The 17530-nt window shown below is 51.7% G+C and overlaps 1 protein-coding gene across 3 annotated transcripts in view; it reads right to left on the reverse strand.

Annotated features, from left to right (window-relative positions):
• EMILIN2 (elastin microfibril interfacer 2) overlaps positions 1-17530 on the reverse strand; it is a 55427-nt gene that overhangs the window by 17039 nt on the left and 20858 nt on the right. For all 3 annotated transcript variants that reach the window (XM_040970550.1, XM_040970548.1, XM_040970549.1), the window contains exons 3-4: positions 13294-13469; positions 3698-5596 (exon numbers count right to left, since the gene is read on the reverse strand). In XM_040970550.1, coding sequence (XP_040826484.1) covers positions 3698-5596; positions 13294-13469 — 2075 coding nt within the window. The remainder of the gene's footprint in view (positions 1-3697; positions 5597-13293; positions 13470-17530) is intronic.

The following is a 17530-nucleotide window of genomic DNA, read 5'->3' on the forward strand; positions in this document are numbered from 1 at the left end:
GATAACTGCTGACTGAATACACAGTGGATGGAGCAGTCGGGCACACAGCATACCTACTCTCCTGAGCCAAGAAAGGGATGGAATCATACAAGCTGGGAGTCATCACCTTTTGGACGTTCAGCACTCCCACCCTGCACCCCAGTCCTGGATGGAAGCAGTGGCCTTCCAGTACAAACAAAACCCCAGACTTCTGCACATCATTCCAAGGATCCCTTTGAAATCCCAGAGAAAGAATGCCTGGGATTCAGGTGGTGGGACTCCAAGCAGACTCGGATCCATCTGTGTGTCAGCCAAGCCCCCATTCTGTCCCACTGACTGCACACTGGGCAATCCAGCCTCCCTCAGGGACACCGCTGGAATAACAGAATCTATGCAGAGAGCTGGGGCGGGGCACACATGACAGAGTTTGTGTCCGCAGTCCCAGCAATCGGAAGGAACCCAGGTCACACTCCCTTAACCTCAGGTCCTAGGCTTGTCATGGTAAACAAGATGTCCCCCTTCACACCTCTGCTCTCTCTCCACGCAGCTCAGCTATGTCATCCCGCAAGAGCTGGTTGGATCTGACCAACAGAATGAATGTGGTTCACACCAACCCTGTGCCCAATCTGCAGGAGGCCCAGCAGCTTCTGCTATCGCTCCAGGAGCCAGCCAGTCAACTAGGATGAGCCTGACCACTGGAGGTCACCGTGCGGTGTGGCAGCCCAATCACCCACATGCACAGAGAGGAGCTGGACATGTGGAGGCCACAGAGCTGGCAGTAAGTCTCTCAGGACCTTCCGCCAACTGCCAGGGACTCAGAATTCACTCAGCAGAAGAACTGGCAGGCTAAGCCCTGCCTGAGACCCCGACCCACAGAACAGAAGACCACCAGATTTGGGACTGGTTGTTATGCAGTAAGAAAACACGGACACATGCACATCAAATCCTCACTAGGAACCCCTGCCTCTCCTGCTCTCTGAAACCTAGCTTCTCCTCGCTACACCTCCACCTCCCTCGGGAACTTCCTCTCATCTTCTGCCTTCACTCATCACCCCCACGCACGCCCAGCCTCTGACCTGTGCTCAGTTACAGTTAAACCTCTCAGGCAATGCCACCGTTCTACACCACAGGATTGCTCAGAGTCCGCTCCTCTCCTCCCTGCCATGCGCCTGCGAAGGTGGAAGATGGCGCAGGCACATGGGCCCCTGCACACATGAGAGACCCAGCTGGACTTGCTGCTTCCTGGCTTCAGCTTGGCCAGGCCTAGCTAGCCATTGTGGCTATTTGGGGAGTGAACCCGCAGATGGAAGATGTGTGTGTGTGTGTGTGTGTGTGTGTGTGTGTGTGTGTGTGTGTGTCGCCCTCTAACTCTTTCAATAAACAAATCTTTTAAAAAGATAATTTTTTGAAAAGGGAATCATATATATTCATCTCTAGATCCCTCATGGAGTCTTGCACACAGTTGGTGCTCAATATATGATCTGTTATCACTATGGCTGTGTGACTTCCATGGATCCAGATTCACCCACAGAACTCAAATACCATGTGGTTCCCGATCTGCAAAGACCTTGGTACTGTGTGAGGCCAGATGAGGCTCTGTGTGTTTAGTCGTGCCCTTTGAAATTGCTGAAATCATCAAAATCCACACAACCAACACACACGGTCCCAGACCTGGCCTGGGGCTCTGGTTTGTGTCCTGGCTGCTCCACTTCCCATTTAGCTATCTGCTTGTAGCCTGGCAGGGCAGCGGTGGATGGCCCAAGAGCTTGGGCTCCGGCAGCCCCGTGAGAGACTTGGAAGAAGCTCCTGGCTCCTGGCTTTAGCCTGATGCAGCCCCGGGCCATTGTGGTCATCTGGGGAGTGAACCAGCAGATGGAAGATCTCTATATGTGTATCTCTCCATCTCCCTGTAACTCTTACACACACACACACATTCTGCCCTAAAGCACCATGTTTGGGGAGGACCATTCTCTGTCAAGCTGTCACCTCTGGCCCCTGCAGTGCAGACACACGGAGAGTCAAAGTGGCTTTCCCTGCTGCCCAGCACCTGGCCTGTTCTGTACCCATATGGGATTCTGGCAGTTGCAAGGAGATGATTTAGCCACTAGGCTAGCTCTGTTGTAACACAGCCCAGCCCAGGCAGCGCTATCAGCACCAGGACAATCATTTTGTGAATACACATGGTCTTGTGACCTGTAATCAACATTCCAGAGATACAGCAGGAGGCGGGCTGGAGGGGCAGGCTTAGGCGCAGTGCAGGACAGCGGGCACCACAGGGCTGCAGGCTGCATTTCTGGCCCTGTTCAGCCCCTGCAGTCCCTTAGCAACAAAACCAGCAGCACACTTGGGTAGTGTCAGAGCATCCCCCCTCCATCCCCCTCCCCGCAATTCACCCCCCAACCCCGGCCCCTCCTGCGCCTCCTGCGCCCTTGGCAGCCAGGCCAGGCTCAGTCTGGATCATAAAACTCCATGGGCTCAGCGCAGCTGTGCCATCCCAGCTCTGCGGGCCAGGGCCAGTGTCACAGGGACTCAACAAGTCGTGAGGGTACAGTCCCAAGGAAGGACAGAATACAAGTCAGGACATAAAGGTGGCCCTCAGTGAGTCCCCAGTGGACCAAGGTGGTGTGCACTCAACTCTGGGACATGAGGGCATGCGCTACAGGTTCCAATCCCAGTGTCGCCACCTAGCAGCCGTGTGACTGTGGAACACAGCACATCTTTCCCAGTGAGTCTTGTGAGCTGCAAGCTCTGCCCGCACTGATGCCAGGAGGGCCCTGCTCATCTGGCCGCCTCCAGCTCACCATGGAGGCTGGCGTCTAAAGTTAGAATCCAGGTCCAAAAGCATTTCTCCCCTTCAGGGACTATGTGCCAGGTCCCCCAAAGGAACAAAGGCCTGAACTTGATTGAATATATTGTTCAAAACTATAAAGGAACCACGCATTCACTTATTCATTCAACAATGTTTTGAGAAAGAGCAACATGCTGCTCTGTGCCTGGAGGGTCTTTCCTGGATCCCTCCTGGGCCCTGCTGTTCACCCAGGATCCTGTGTGACAACCCGCTACCCACCATCATATTCCAGGAGCGCAGAGTAGCCCGCCAGCTACATAAAGCCCACAACATGGCTTGGTCTGGCGCTGCCAGGCCAGCTGCGGGTGAGACCCCAGTGTCAGGAAACCAGCAATACGCTGATTTTTTTAAGTTGAACATGTAATTTTGTATGGCCTATGAATGATGTTGCAAATACCCAACCCGCCACACTAACCTAAGCCCTAGACTGTAGAGATTGGAGGTGGCTCGAAGGTGATGACAAAGTTTATAAAGTAGCAAACACACGGAGGATGATACCAGCACAGAGACACACAGGACCGGGAGATTGCCCTGGTGGAAGAGTCTGGCGCATCCACCCCTGAGGCTATCCCACCAAACCTCCGCCCCAACTCTTGGCTCAACACACAGCAGGAAAGCGCAGCACACTGCCATGTATATGTGCTGAACATCCGGTCCACTCTCTTTTCAGTCTGCCCTGAGCTGTTACTTTCATATGACACACAGATCACTTGCTAGAATTCTGTGGCCGTGTCATATCACTGTCAGGGTCTCTGAACACATACTCTTGACACTGGCACTTGTAACTGCATACCACCCTCCCGGACCACCACCCAGGCCCCACTGTGGACAGCACTGACGTGGCACATTCCACAGTCGGGCATCACTTACTTGAGGATGGTTGAAATTGGACCAGGTCTTGCAAGTCGGTCGAGATCTGGAAAACATGGCTGTAGAACTTCTGGACTGAATTCTTCAGGCCGGAAATGTCCCTGGCGTGTGACCTGAGTGTGCCGTTCATCTGCCGGATGCAGGTCCACAGGCCACTGACATGCTTGCTGAGCCCCTCCCGGAGCCTCTGGAGACTTCCCGAGACCGAGTCCAGCTTGCCACACGTCTTCTCCATCTGCGACACGCGGCCCTCGACCACGGACACGTCCCTCTGCAGGCCGTGTGCGCTCTGCTTGCACACGTCCAGTTCAGCCAAGACCTGATTCTGCAGCTTCTGCCACTTGTCCTCCAGCTGGCCGCAGCACTGAGCCCCGGGGTCCTGGGGAGACGGGAGGGTCTCCTCTGTCTGTGCTGGCTCACCCACCTTACTAAACCCGCCAGCTCCGGCCTTTTCACCTGCTCTACAATTGCTCACTTGATCCTGGAGATGATTCACATCACTTCCTGTTTGGTTTAATTGAGAATAAAGGAAATGAAAACCCTCCTGGAGTTGTTGGAGGTGGCGTTCAGTTTCTTGAAACTTCCTGTGCATCGTCTCATTGAGAGCCTTCAAGAGGCCCCAGCCTTCCTCTGCCGTGAGGTCAGCTCCACTCGGCAGAGCAGCTTCGATCTCGTGCGGCTCCCTCTGGAAGTTCTGCAGGCAAATATCCTCGACCACTTGAACCTTGTCCTTCAGGTGGTTTAATTCCATCATGACCTGTTCGTTCCCTGATGCGGACACCCCTGGCAGGGCTGACCCTGAAGGGATAAAGTCGGCGTCCGTGGTGTTGACCACCTGCAGAACGCTCCCCAGGCGGTCCTCCAGAGAGTTTATTTTCTGATGCAGAAGTTGCTTCAGGTCATCCACCTCTCCGTTAATGGCACCCCGAAGCGTTTCCTCAATGTAAAAGCAATGCTCTTCGGCATTCTTCTCGGTCACGTTGATCCGGGCATCAAGTTCATTCCACCTTGCATCGAAATCTACATCTGCTTCGGGAACGGTGAGACGGTCAAACTCATTGTCCAGGCGGCCATTCAGCATCCTGGTGGCCTCGGCCACTCTCTCGATTTTCTGGTCTAATGACTTAATCTGTTGGCCAAAGTCCCCGTTCTCTGCGCCCTCACAGCAGTTGGGTTGGGCGGAAGGACCCTGCAGCCGGGCCCGGAGGTCACCAATGTCTTTTCTCAGGCTTGCCTCCTTTTCGCTGATGAGCTCTACCACTCCCAGGTAGCTGCTGCCATAGTCATCACACTGCTGCTGCAGGCCAACTAGCTTGTACTCACAGGAGTTCTTCAGGTCAGCCAGCTTCCTGTCCATGCCCTCCATGAGCTCCTCCCTCAGGGCGTCAATCTTGCTGTCCACGTAGGCTTGGTAGAGCTCGTTGGGGGTCATGGTCAACGTGGGCCCCTGGGCAGCCTCTTGGAGCTGTTTGAGCTGCCCTTCGTAGCCCTTCACTTTCCCATCCAGCTCTTCCAGTTTGTCACTCTTGGTCTTCAGCGTGTCTTTGACTTCAGCCAATTCCGACTTGATGTCCTTCATGCCCGCTTCCTTAGTGCTGGGGGTGCCAGGAAATCGGACCGTTGCAGTGTCTCCAGCAAGGTCGCGGGCGGGCACTGACTGTGGTGTCTTCTGGCCATCACCCTGGACGGCGTGTTTGGGGTTTTCACTTGCTCCAGCGATGGAAGACTGAAGGTCGAGGACTGTCCTGGTGAGGCGGAGGACCTTCTCCTCAAGCACCTGGAGTTTCTTGTCCTGGAGGTCCTGGAGCCCCTGCTTTGGGTCTACTGCCCGACCCGGCTCTGTCGCTTGAGTTGGTGACCCCGTCTTCTTAGGCGCTGAGACTTGGGTTGGTTCATTATCTGTTATAACAAAAAGTTGGGGGATGAGTGAATATTCTCGAGCTATCTCCAGTCTCTACAAAGGCGATCGACAGAGTCCCCACAGACCACAAGGGTGCGCCAGGAATCTATGGAAATGAACAGTAAGATCAGTGTAGGGGCGGGCATTGTGCTTAGTGGGTTAAGCCACAGCCTGGAGCAACTGTGAATTACCCAGGGTGTTTGGCCTGAATCCTGGCCACTCCACTCATCCAACCTTGTTTCCTGCAAATGCAACCTGGGAGACACCAGACAGCTCAAGTGCACGGGTGGGAGACCAGGTGGAGTTTGGGCTCTCAACCTCAGCCCAGTCCAGCCCTGGCTACCATGGGTGTCTGGGGAGTGAACCAGCAGATAGATCTTCTGTTTCTGTCTCTTTTGTTCAGTCACTCTGCCTAACAACGCAGATGTAAAAAAAAATTTTGAAAAGCATATGTTTATTTTGGTGCAAAAAATTTTAAATCTATGCCTAATTATTTCAGAGATTTCTTCATTTATTTGAAACGCAGAGTTACAGAGAGAAAAAGGGAGAGACAGGTCTTCCATCTGCTGGTTCACTCCCCAAATGGTCGTAATGGCTGGAGCTAAGCTGCTCTGAAGGCAGGAGCTTTCTCTGGGTCTCCTGTGTGGGTGCAGGTGCCCAAGGACCTGGGCCACTCTCCACTGCTTCCTGATATATTTGCAGGGAACTGGACTGGAGGTAGAGCAGCCAGGATGTGAACTGGGGTTCATATGGTTGTTGGCGCTGCAGGTGGCAATCTTACCAGCTATGCACAGGGTTTTTTTAAAAAAACACACTTTCCATAAACTTTTTAAAGTATTCTCACATGCTCAAGCCTTCAGTTGCAGAGCCTCTTCCTAACTATGGGTAATGACTACTGAATGAGCAGGGGATGGGAATCAAACACCCGCTATTTCCTGTTTGCTCTGGAGGCAGTCAGCTGACCTCAGTGAATGATAATCCACTCCCCCAGAAGGAGGCGGCACAGTCCTCCCAAGGCGGTTAGGAGGCTGAGTCCACGGCCATGCAGAGAGCCCAGGGTCCCTTTGCCCTACAGGGAGACACACCTGCGCTCACCCAGACACATCATTCCCACAGTGCTGAACTGTGCGACACCCCAGTGTTACACCACCCCCTTGCTGTGGAATGCAGTCACATGATGTTACACTTGAAGTTGTCATCCAAGCAACTCCTGAGTGTCCTGTGATTTGTTAGCAGTTCTGTCAAGAGTCTCACACATCTCATTTAGCCCTGTGGTTAGCTAAGCTGAAAGCAAAAAGAGAAAGTAGCTATTCCCCCAGTTACCGACTAACCAGAGAGTCCTACCTCCAGGTTCCCTAAGTGAGAGCTGGCAAACATTCAGTCCCGGTAAGCTGATTCTGAAGCGCACCCCACGGGGGAGCAATCCAACAGAAACACAGCGCCAAGGGTGCTGGGGAAGCATCGGACGCTGAAAGGAAGCCTGCACATGGAGGTAGCCAAACTCACCAAAAAGACTGCCAAGCCCAAAGCAGCTGCCCGCGTCCTGCACACAGGAGCCACCGGGTGCCTGTACACTGCCGGCCCGGGGAAGCTCCGACCCCCAAGCACAGCAGCAGTCAACCAGCACACGGATGAGCACGGGATAAAGCAATGCCTCCCTGAAAAGCCCGAGGAGGGAATTGGCAATGCTATACTTACTTGAATTTCATGTTCATCTTTTTTGCTCCCCTACACTTCTGCCTGTAGTTCCTAACAGCAACTGTTACATATTAAAATCAATGTGGTGTCTAAAGACTAAGGCTGAAATACAGATGTCCTACCTCCTCAGCACATCTGTTTTCCTGCAGAGACCCATAAAGAACAGCCATATTTTCCATGCTAAAAAGATAATGTATTCTGTCTCAAGATGCTAGTAGAGGAAGACAAATTAATTTTGCATAAATTCAATGTTATTCCGGGTAAAGGAAGTAAGAATTAAAAGACTGAAAAATGGGGGAAGAGAAAGACACGAGGAAACACTGCTCTCCCGCGCCCCCTGGGCTGTAAACTGCTACGACTTTTTCAGATAAGTTGGCCATATATATCCAAATACTCAGAATGTTCTTGGCCTGGCACTTTCAGTTCTAGAGATTTATTCTAGAAAACTACCAGGAATGAGTGCAAAAAATGGAAACTATGTTTATTGAGATAGTACAATGACAAATACAAATAACCTAAAAGACAGAGGAGACTCTTCATGCAATCACACTAGCACTGTTAAATTATATTGTAGACTATTTACTGACATGCAAGGTGGTTCATTATAAATTAAGTAAAAACTGAGTTTCAAGAATAGTATGTCTCTTTTAATGAAAATATATGTTTCTTTTCATTCCCTCTTAAGATCCGATTAAAGTAGCAAGCAGGTGGGAGTGGCGCAAACAAAAGCAGCCCACCCAAGTCACACACACAGAGGAAAGTTAGTAATGAGATGATGTGGACACAGTTTTGCAAAGCAAGGACAGAGAAGAATCTTCCATCCATCAGTTCACTTCCCTGAGGTCCACAGCAGCAGGGGCAGAGCGAGAGCGAAGCCAGGAGCTCGGAACTCAACCTGGCTTTCCCCAGAAGTAGAGGCAAGTTCCCAGCAGCACTAAGTCCACTGTGTCTCAGCGTGCACACGGCTAGGAAGCTGGAGCTCAAAGTGGGGCCAGGACTCCAACTCGGGCACTCTAAAACAAAAATGTGGGCTTGGGCCCGGCGCGATGGCACAGTGGTTAAGGTCCTCGCCTTGCACGCCTGGGATCCCATATGGGCACCGGTTCTAATCCCGGCAGCCCCGTTTCCCTTCCAGCTCCCTGCTTGTGGCCCGGGAAAGCAGTCAAGGATGGCCCAAAGCTTTGGGACCCTGCACCTGCACGGGAGACCCGGAAGAGGCTCCTGGCTTCAGATTAGTTCAGCTCCAGCCGTTGCGGTCGCCTGGGGCGTGAATCATCGGACGGAAGATCTTCCTTTCTGTCTCTCCTCTCTGTATATCCGCCTTTCCAATAATAATAAAATAAATCTTTAAAAAAAAATGTGGGCACCTTAGGGTCTTATTGCTGCACTCACGATGCCCTTAAACTTCTTAAAGCCAGTTACTGGAGTCTAGAAGTAAACTGAGGATGTTTAAAAATTTCTGACAAAAAGTAACTTCCAATCTAGAACTCTGAAACTAGAGTAAAAATATTTCCCAGACAGTAACATATCAGAAAGTTTGCTTCCTATACGATAGAAGAAAAGTTCTGTGATATCCTAGCGTTAATTACATTGCACAAGGAGGGAGGCAGACCAGGTAAAACTGCTGAGGACACAGGGAGAAGCCGTGACCGTTTCTGAACGTATGCTGGAACCTGACTTGAACCCCATCGAGGCCAAGCATTGTGGCCACCACACCCTGCACGAACTTGAATTTTCTGAACCCTGAAACCCAGCTGCTCTCGGTTCACCTCTCCCTATGTGTTGTCCTATGCAAAGCGCCCCAACTTACAAGGTGTACTGCCACCCAGCTTCAGTGTGACCCAATGGATGAAGATTCTCTCTTTTTTCCTATTATACCCTAACCCCACACTGCCTGCCTTTAAAATAAACTCCCAAAAGTTCATAGAAAATGTAATTAAAAGAGAAGTTTATTTTGGGTACAAAAATTTTTTTGGAACCCATGCATACAATCTTTTCTGAATTGGGTGGCCTGTGTTGGGGTGTGGTGAGATAAGCCACCACCAGCATCCCAGATGAGTATCAGTTCAAATCCCGGCTGCTCCACTTCTGATCCAGCTGTCTACTAATGTGCCTGGTAAAGCAGTGGAGAATGGCACCCAAGTGCCTGGGCCCCTGCCACCCCCGTGGCTGATACAGATTGAGTTCCAGGTTTATGGCTTTTGCCCTGGCCCACCTCTGGCCACTGTGGTCATTTGGGGAGGAACTCAACGAATGGAAGGGAGCTCCTACTGTTCCTCCCACCTCCCTCCACAACTGTGCCTTTCAGATCAGTCCACTTTTGAAAGTATTCTTGGAAATGCATAAAATGAAAAAAACTAGGCATGGATTTCAAAAAACAATTCTGTACCCAAATAAACTTAGATTTCATTTTGCCACAAAGCTTATAAGTCTCCTCATATGTTTGTTTAAACTTTGAAAAGGATGAAAACTAAAGGTCAACCATTGTGCTCCACCAGCCCCACATGGCTTCCCCGTCATAGCATCGTCATGATTTACTGCAGTCACTGCCTCATGGTGTCTTCCATGAGGTCAGGGACTGTGTCTAGCTGGCTTTTCATCTTTCCCAACACCCGATATGGAGCCTGTCAGACACATAGGAGAGCAGTGAACATCTGTCGGATGAAAGCATTTTGCCTGAACAAAATGTACATGCAGACACGGGAAACAGTGTTTCAAACATTAGCAAAACATTAGGATGGTTGCTATGGTTTGAAAGGCCCCTTGTTGCCACTGTTACAGTATGAAGAGGTGGGGCCCTTAAGCAATGTCTAAGTCAGGAGGGCTCCACCCTCAACAATGAGGTGTCACTCCCTTGCCATCAGACTGCCCAGCCTGCACGTGTGAGAGAAAGTCCATTCTGAACTGCCCAGTCAGCGGTACTCTGATAGAACTACACGAAGCAGAGAGAGACAGCGGCCATGATCAGAACCACCAAGCATAGCAATCGTCGGGGAGGGCGTGAGATGGGACCTGTACACTGGAGTGGGAATGTCAGCGGTCTTTACCACGGGGACAGGGCAGGCATTTGGGTTACGGCTTGAAGTGCCCACGTCCCACACTGGGGTAGCTAGCATCAACTTCCGAAGGAAGTTTGGTCCCCGTTCCCCATCGATGCCTATCCTGGGAGGCCAGGGTGATGGCGGCTCTAGGAACTGGGTTCCTGCACCGAGGTGGGAGACCTGGCTTCAGACCTCTGCTTCCAGCTTCGACCCAGGGGCAGCCCAGCTGTTGTAGTCATCCGGGGAGGAAAGCACCAGGTGTGAACTCACTCTCCTTGTATCCCTCTCGCTTTTCCTCTCCCTCTCCTCTACCTCACCAATAAAAAGCAAAGAAAGGAGCACCGCTACACGATGCAAGAACCCCAGCACTGGGGATGTGAAACCAGCAGCTCTGTCAGTTCGCTGGCACCTCCACCTTCACCATCGCAGCAACCAAGACACCAAAACAACCTACGTGTCCATGGACAATGGATGCACAAAGAAATCATGCCGTGTTCTACTGTGCCTGCTGGAGACAACACGGGTGAACCTGGAGGACATTATCCTGAAGAAACAACCCAGACACAGAGAAACACGGCCATCTCCTGCGTGGGACGCCAAGAACCAGGCTCCCAGAGGCCATGGCGGGCAGCGGGGAGGCGGAGCTGGCGATCCAAGGGGGCAAACTTGGGGCTACAGCACGAGCACATTCTGGGAATCTGTGTGGAGATGGGGGTGCATGTGTTCATAAACTAAACGACGTCTGTCACACAGTGTCACACACAGGCATGCCTCCGCTGTATTCAATCCATGATCAGAATTGTTTTTATAACAAAAGCATGTTCTTCTGTTCTCTCTATATTTTTCTGTCTATATGTATTGCTTTCTTTTTAAAAGATTTATTTTGGGCCCGGCGCGGTGGCACAAGTGGTTAAAGGTCCTTGCCTTGCACGCCCAGGATCCCATATGGGCGCTGGTTCTAATCCCGGCAGCCCCGCTTCCCTTCCAGCTCCCTGCCTGTGGCCTGGGAAAGCAGTCAAGGACGGCCCAAAGCTTTGGGAACCTGCACCCGCATGGGAGACCCAGAAGAGGCTCCTGGCTTCGGATCGGCATAGTATCAACCCGTTGCGCTCACTTGGGGAGTGAATCATCGGACGGAAGATCTTCCTCTCTGTCTCTCCTCTCTGTATATCTGCCTTTCCAATGAAAAAATAATAAAAAAATAAATCTTTAAAAGATTTATTTTTTATGAAATGCAGAGCTAACAGAGAGATCTTCCATTCTCTGGCTAGCTCCCCGAATGGCCACAACAGCAGAGAGCTGGGCTGATCCAAAGCTAGGAGCCAGGATTTCTTGTGGGTCTCCCACATGGGCACAAGGCCTTAGGCCATCCTCTGCTGTATTCGCAGGTCATTAGCAAGAAGCTAGATCGGAAGTGGGGCATCTGGGACTCAAATAAACACCCCCATGGAATACAGGCAGAGGAGTAGCATGCCGCCCCCCACAGTGCCAGCTTCTAATGTATTATTTTTATAGCAAATTATCTAAAAATCTGTTTTATAGGCAATGTTAGAAGCACTATTTATTTTGAAACTGAAAAATTCATGGCAAAATAAAACCCTCTAAAACAACATCTAGGATGGGAGCTTGTAGTTTCAACTTTATTAAAAAGAGAAAAGATAGGGAATTGCATGATAGCAAACAAAGCAGGTTAAGCCTCCACCTACGGCACTGGTGTCCATAGGGGTGCTGGTTCTAATCCTAGTTGCTCTATTTTCAATCCAGCTCTCTGCTAATGACGTGAGAAGGCAGTGCATGGTGACCCAAGGCCATGCACCATGTGGAGAACCCAAAAGAAGCTCCTGGCTCCTAGCTTCAGACCAGCTCAGATGCTGTAAAAACATGAAATGCCAAAAAAATTATCAAAAAAAAAAAACCCACTAATTCTTTTAATCCATTAAATCCCAGTTTCCAATTCTGTGAATATTTCAATGACATATTTACTTCAAAGTTGCCGTAAACAGCAGCCTGACTGATCGACTGAAGTCTTTCCTGGATGTCCCATGTTGGACAATGTGACATACTGGTTTGAAGCTACACCCAAGGGCAATGGTAACCTCAGGTGAAAATTCCAACTTGGGCTAAACTTTGCAAATATCTCATCCTAACCAGACTAGGAAAGAGCCTATTTATTTATTACTTATTTATTTGAAAGACATAGCAGGGGCCATGTTTGCCGTCAAGTGAGTTAAGCCACTGCCTCCCAGGCCAGCATCCCACATGGGCATTGGTTCAAGTCCCAGCTGCTCCACTTCCAGTCCGGCTCTCTGCTAATGTGCCTGGGAAAACAGCAGAAGATGGTCCAAGTGCTTGGGTCCCTGAACCCACATGGACAAAAGAAGCTCCTAGCTTCCACCTGGTTCACAGCCGGCTGTTGCAGCCATCTAAGGAGTGAGCCAGAGGATGGAGACCTCTCTGGGCCCTTCTCACCTTCTGTCTGTAAATCTGCCTTTCAAATCAATCTAACCTTTAGAAGAAAAAAAAAAAGATAGCAAAACGAATTTTTAAACACAAACATAGCAACAGAAAGCAAAGAGACAGAGATCTGTCACCCACTGGTTCACTCCCCAAATGGCTGTGTCCCATGAAGCCAAGAATTCCATCTGGGTCTCCCACATCAGTAGCAGGCACTCACACGAGCCATCTGCTGCTGCGTCCTGGGCATATTGGCAGGAATCAGGATCATAAGTGGAGCAGCCAGGACTCCCATATAGGATGTGGGTGTACTAAGCAGTGGCTTGTAACTACCACTTTGAACTGCCAATGTTTCAGGCTAACCAGGTCTGAATCTCACAGACACATCTGTCTGCTGTGTGTGTCTATGCACTCAACATCATCAGTCCTCAGTCCTGGCGATGGAACCAGCGCTAGAGCTGCTACAGGTGGCTGTGCACAGCAAAGCACCTGTGGGAAGTTACCTGTGGCTTTCTTCACACTGCTTCGTGGCCGGGCAGGTGTGGGGCGCAGCATCCACCCCGGGTCTCGGGGACCTTCTTGGCAGTCTCCCCCTCGAAAGCCAGGGCAGCACCTCCACTCTAGCTGTGTCACCGTCTTGTACCTGGTGACGTAGCGCGGTCTGAAGTTCACTCGGTACCTGCACACAGAAGGGACAGCATGTCTCTCTAGCAGCCGCCGCTGCAACCACTCTGGCCCTCACTGGGGCTGGACCCAAGCACAGGGGATTGGGGTTGACCCAGAGGAAGCAGCACTCTCCAGGGTTCAGGTGGACAGGAGCTACCACACCCTCTCCCCTCTGCCAGGCTCCCCATCACCAGCAGGAGAGACAGCTTAGAAAAACTCCACCCCACAAGCCCACGTGGTAAAGACCCTTTTTTCCCTCTTCTACAACTCCAGGCTGTTGGGATGTTTCAGGTGTAACTCAGAGCTTTTTGATTTTGTGTTTAGAAACACCCCTGGGGCAGGTAGAGTGGCTGCTTGGATGTCTGCACCCCTTTCTGCAGCACTGGTTCGAGTCCTAGCTGCTCTGCCTCCGCTGCAGCTCCCTGCCAATGCACTGGAGGAGACAGCACTGGTGCCCCTGCCACCCACGTGGGAGTCCAGAAGGCATTCCGGGCACCTAGCTTTGACCTTGCCCAATCCTGACTGCTGCTGGCATTTGGGGATTCAACAGCAAAAGAGCAAGCTCTTCTCACACTCTCTGCCACTCTGCCTTCTAAGTTGATAAAAACAACAGCAACCCCCTGGCGCCCCGACGCTAGCCCCACTCCTTGCTCCGACCTCAGAAGCCCCTTGCCTAACACCACGGAGCCAGAACCCTCTGCAAATGGTGCTCATGCTACTCGCATTCACTGCTTTTTACAAAGATGCCCTGGCCTGACCTGCCAGCATGGGAGGCAGGAGGTGGAACTGCAATCTCCCAACGCACTGAGGCAGCCTCTGCTGGGGGTTAGGGAGACCTTCGCACCCCAAACCTGGCCTGGGTCTAGGACGGACAGCAACAGCCCGGACACTCGAGAGCAACAGAGTTGAGACAAGACGCAGGCCCCCAGCCTTTACAGCTCATGGCCCAGCAAGTACCTCTCCAGACAAATCCTGCCTAATCTACTCCAACTTCCAGTTCCTGGCCAGGAGCCCTGGCTCCCTCAGCCTTCTCAGTTTCTCCACGTTTCCCACGTCAGCATGAGCAGCTGGCCACTGTGGGGCCAATTCCTGGAAAGAAGGTGGCCCTGCCTCATCTCCTCAGGCTTGTGATAAGTTGCATGCTGGGGAGCCATGACGGCCAGCTATGGGCCAGCCAGCTAAGCCACTCACTGTGAGGCGCAGTCTCGGGACAGGTAGGCCACAAAACTAGACAGCTGAGAAAGCCTCGACTGACTCAGAGCTGGGCAACTTGACAAACCCAGGGTGCTGCAAATGGCTGTATAAATATGACTTCCTGGGAGGCAGGGCTGGGAGCTAGTGCTGTGGCTTCACAGGTAAAGCTGCTGCATGTGACGTACCAGCACATCAGGGACACTGGTTCAAGTCTCGGCTGCTCCACTTCCCACCCAGCTCCCTGCTGACAGTCTGAGAAAGCAGCAAAGGATGACTCAAGTTCTTAGGTCCCTGCACCCACACGGGAGACCTAGAAGAAGCCCCTAGCTTCAGACCAGCCCAGCTCCATCCTCTGGTTGGTTCTCTCCCTGTGTCTCTCCTTCCTCCTCTCTCAACCTCTCTGGGCATCTGTACCTTTCAAATAAGTATTTTCTTAAAAATGTTATGCTTGGAATAGACCAGGAACAGGGTGGGCTTCGGGCATGGTGGTTAGACCCTGCCTGGGACCCCTGCATTCCTTGCCGGAGTGCCTGAGTTCAAGGGCGTGAGCGCCACTTCAGATTCTGATTCCTGATCACGTGCAGTGCGGGAGGAAGCCACGTAGGCTGCAGGACCTGAGTCCCTGCCACCCACACGGGAGACCTGGACAGGGTTTCCGGCCCAGAGCTGGCTATTGTTGTGTGCATTTGGTGAGTACAACACAGATCAGCAGCTGGAACAGCGATCTGTCACAGTGTGAGTGTGAGTGTGAGTGTGCGCTCATGCACACATGCATGTTCACCTCTCTGTGTTGCTCTGCTTTCCAAATAATAAAAAACAATTTTAAAGAACCATTCCATTTCATTATCTTGCATACTTGAGAGCATAATGCTGGAAAAATGTGTTATCTCAGGAAAACTCGGTTCCTCTGAGTATTTAAGACAGCCTGTGAAAATGTGTTGGCTCTTAGTCCTCGCTCACTTGCCAGTACGACAGCCCGTGGGGAACGTTCCAGATGCAGCTGCGTGGGTGGGGAAGAGCGCAACTTGTGAGCGCCGTGTCCCGTGGAAGCAGCCCCGTCCACCTGCCCCGCCCCGTGCCCCGTGCCCCGTGCCGGCAGCGAAGCTGGCAGCTGCTAACTGAGTCCCCTGAGCCCTCCGCCCGCGTGGGCGACAAGAGGCGTGCCGTGGGGGTCCCCGTGTTCAGGTCCGCAGCATTCCTGACTTGCAAGTGTGAGGTGGGAAGAGGCTTCCTGGCGGCCCCTCACAGCTGCAAGCCATCGGCGGCCACCTCCAGCCGTGGGAAAGTTCACAGAGCAGTTACTTCACGGACAGTGACTGCTGGGGCTCCAGGGGGCTGTCCCATCACTGTCTCTAACTGTGCCTCTTCTGAAAGGTGAAGCAGGCAGAGGCACACACAGTGTGACTACCCAGAGCGACTTTCTTCACCCTGTAACACACATCCACGTTTCACTCGCATTTTCTCTGGCTTGGTAGCTCTTTTTTGTTGTTGTTCAGTATTGAACGACAGTTCATTGTCTAGAATGTTCCCGATTTTTTCACAATGAGCAAAGCAAGATTTCTTAAAGATATGAAAGATGGAGAACTAGGGCCTGGTGTGATAGCTTAGTGGCTAAAATCCTCACCTTGCGTGTGCCAGGATCCCTTATGGGTGTTGCTTTGTGTCCCGGCTGCTCCATTTCCCTTCCAGCTCCCTGCCTGTGGCCTGGGAAAGCAGTCAAGGACGGCCCAGAGCCCTGGGCCCCTGCACCCGTGTGGGAGACCCAGAGGAGGTTCGTGACTTCTGGCTTCGGCTCAGTACCAGCTGTTTTGGTCATTTGGGGAGTGAACCAGCGTTTGGAAGCTTTTCCTCTCTGTCTCTCCTTCTCTCCATAAATCTGCCTTTCCAGGAAAAAATAAGTAAATCTTAAAACAAAACCAAACCTCGTGCACAGCATCAGGAGGGAGGCTCCAAGAGATTTAAGACCCCAGGAAGCTCTTCATTTTTAAACCATGTCTGCCTTATTATAGATGCTTAAGAAAGAATTATTCTTTATTGAAATCAATGATTAATCAAGCAGTAATTAATTAATTATAGTAGATCTCCTTTCATTGAGGTTCTAGGGAGTCCAACACCCACATGAAGAGCCATAGGGCTCATGCAGCTAAGCCACTCTCTGTGACGCCAACATCCCACACGGGTGCCGAGTTAGGTCCCGGCTGCTCCACTTCCCATCCAGCTCCCTGCTTGTGGCCTGCGAAAGCAGTCAAGGACAGCTCAAGGTCTTGGGACCCTGTACCTGCGTGGGAGACCCGGAAGAGGCTCCAAGCTCCTGGCTTTGATCAGCTCAGCTCCGCTGTGTGACCTTTTAGGGAGTGAACCAGCCAACAGAGGATCAATCTTTCTCTTCCCTTCTCTCTCTGTAACTACCTTTCAAATAAAAATACACAAATCTTTCAAAAAGAGAGAGAGATACAGGCAGGTTAAGCCACCACTTACAACACTGAAATTCATTTTGGAGTACCCATGCCAGTCCTGGCTAGTCCACAGTTTGTATGTAAGGTTTATTTCTTTGAAAGTCAGGCCAGCAGAGAGAGGAAGGCGGGTGGACAGGGAGGTAGGAAGGAAGGAAGTGACCGATCTTCCCACACTGGTTCATTCCCTGAGTGGCCCTAACAGCAGGGTGTGAACCACAAGAACCAGAAGCCAGGGTCTCTGCCTGGCTTCCCCCACGGGGCCCAAGTTCCTGGGCTACTTGTTGTGTCCTTCCCAGGGGCGTTGGATGGAAGCACAGAAACACGGACTCCAACCACTCCTAGCAAGATGCCAGAGAGAGCCCACCCCTCTCCGCCACTACGCAGCCCCTGCTCAACGCTTCTCACCCGTCTCCCTCCCATGCCT

The sequence above is a fragment of the Ochotona curzoniae genome, unplaced genomic scaffold (genome assembly GCF_017591425.1).
Source record: "Ochotona curzoniae isolate NIBS_2020 unplaced genomic scaffold, NIBS_Ocur_1.0 scaffold_4812, whole genome shotgun sequence".
NCBI lineage: Eukaryota > Metazoa > Chordata > Mammalia > Lagomorpha > Ochotonidae > Ochotona > Ochotona curzoniae.